The sequence below is a fragment of the Odocoileus virginianus genome, chromosome 27, assembly GCF_023699985.2.
Source record: "Odocoileus virginianus isolate 20LAN1187 ecotype Illinois chromosome 27, Ovbor_1.2, whole genome shotgun sequence".
In the NCBI taxonomy this organism is placed as follows: Eukaryota; Metazoa; Chordata; class Mammalia; order Artiodactyla; family Cervidae; genus Odocoileus; species Odocoileus virginianus.
This window is the reverse complement of record NC_069700.1, coordinates 44,543,111-44,545,318: the sequence shown is the minus strand read 5'-3', so window position 1 is coordinate 44,545,318 and position 2,208 is coordinate 44,543,111. Positions and strand designations below refer to the sequence as shown.

The 2,208-nt window shown below is 38.0% G+C and overlaps 1 protein-coding gene across 1 annotated transcript; it reads left to right on the top strand.

Moving 5' to 3' along the window:
• The first annotated feature begins 1,022 nt into the window (after window positions 1-1,022).
• On the top strand, window positions 1,023-1,958 carry LOC110143519 (olfactory receptor 2J3-like). The gene has a single exon (XM_020903169.2). It carries the CDS (start codon window positions 1,023-1,025, stop codon window positions 1,956-1,958), a length of 936 nt encoding a protein of 311 aa, XP_020758828.2.
• Window positions 1,959-2,208: the final 250 nt, after the last annotated feature.

The following is a 2,208-nucleotide window of genomic DNA, read 5'->3' as shown; positions in this document are numbered from 1 at the left end:
GGAATTTTCAAGTTGCTATTTACCCTGATGTCATCCTTGGATGAGTGAGAAAAACCTAATAGTTAAGAAGTTATTTTTCTATAATAGGACAAACATTTGGATGAAATATAAAAGTAAGGAAAAGTATTTAACTTACTTTCTGGAGTTTTTTATTCTGGTAAAATATAAAATTTGTAGAAAAGTTGTAAAATGGTACAGAAAACTGCTATTAACTTTTTAACCAGATTCAACAATAGTCTACACTCTGCCTGAAAAGATTTATTTTATCACCTATCCTCTCTCTCATCTGTATCTATGTATCTCATCTGTATCTATCTCATATCTGTATCTATATATTTATTATCTGTCTTCATTTCAAACTCTTTCTTGAATTTGATATTTTTAAAGAGCACAGGTCAGCTATTTTACCCATCCCATCTTGTCTCCATGTGAGTTTATCTCATGCCTTTTCATTTTTAGCATCAAGCTATGCATTTTTTGGCATGAACATGACTGAAGTGACACTATGCCCTGGTTCAGAGCATTGTATCAGTAGTCACATGATCTTGGTTTGTAACATTAATGATGTTAACACTGGTTATTTTGTTACGGTGGTCTACTAGGTTTTTCTGTTGTAAAGTCTACTACTTTACATTTTATAATTAACAAGTAACTTGTGGGGAGATATTTAAACAATGTAAGTGGCTCAACATTTCTTCATTCACTAGTTTTTAGCATATATTTAAGTTTTTCTAATGCTACCATTCCTTCTATATTTACTATTTAGTATCCAGCTGATAGGAACAGACTTCTGTTCTCCACTATACATTTATTCTTTTTTAAGTTTATCAGTATTAGCTTGTGGATTCCTATTTCTTTCAATTCGTTGATACCACAGTTTCTCTTAATGCCCAAATTGTCCTACAACTGAGCAGTGGTATGCCCTTGAAACTGGTTTTTTAAATTTCCTGTGTCTCTGTGATTCTTGGAGTCTTTCCCTACACTTTTAGGCTGTATGTAATTCTTCCCTCAGGTAACAAGATATGAATGATGATGGAAAAAAGAATGCAACCTCTGAAGCCCAGTTTGTTCTATTGGGTTTTTCTGATTGGCCTCAACTTGAGTTACTTCTTTTTGTGGTTATCTTGATGTTCTACCTGATGACATTGATAGGCAACCTGTTCATCATTATCTTGTCATACCTGGACTCCCATCTCCACACTCCCATGTACTTCTTCCTCTCAAATCTCTCTTTTCTGGATCTCTGCTACACCACCAGTTCTATCCCTCAACTGCTGGTCAACCTCTGGGGCCCAGAAAAAACCATCTCTTACAATGGTTGTATGATTCAACTTTATTTTGTCCTCGCACTGGGATCTACAGAATGTGTACTACTGATGGTGATGTCCTATGACCGTTATGCAGCTGTGTGTAGACCCCTGCATTACACTGTCCTCATGCACCCTCGTTTCTGCCATCTGTTGGCTGTGGCTTGTTGGGTAAGTGGCTTTACCAACTCAGCACTTCATTCCTTCTTTACATTTTTGGTACCCCTCTGTGGACATCGCCAAGTAAATCATTTCTTCTGTGAAGTTCCAGCACTGCTTCGACTGTCATGTGTTGATACCCATGCTAATGAGCTGACCCTCATGGTCACAAGCTCCATTTTTGTTCTCATACCTCTCATGCTCATTCTCAGCTCCTATGGGGCCATTGCCTGGGCCGTTCTGAGGATGCAGTCAACAACTGGACTCCAGAAAGTCTTTGGGACGTGTGGAGCACATCTTATGGTCGTATCCCTTTTTTTCATTCCAGCCATGTGCATATACCTCCAGCCACCATCAGGAAATTCTCAAGATCAAGGCAAGTTCATAGCCCTCTTTTATACTGTTGTCACACCTAGCCTCAACCCTCTAATCTACACCCTCAGAAACAGAGATGTAAGAGGGGCAGTGAAGAGATTAGTGGGGAGAGTTTGATCTGGTATACTTGTGACATTAATGATGAAATGGAGCATCTCTTCACCAATGGTTCTTCAACCTATCCACTCATCACTCTTTCATTCACTCAGTTAGCACTTTTTGAATGTGTACTCTCACAAGAACACAGAGTTTGTGGTTGCATATATGATTAAACACAGTCTGCCTAAATAGTAACCACTCCTCAGTGGTAATAACAGCCACGTAAAATATGGATCAAATGTCAATATTAATTTTTTTAGTGTACAAA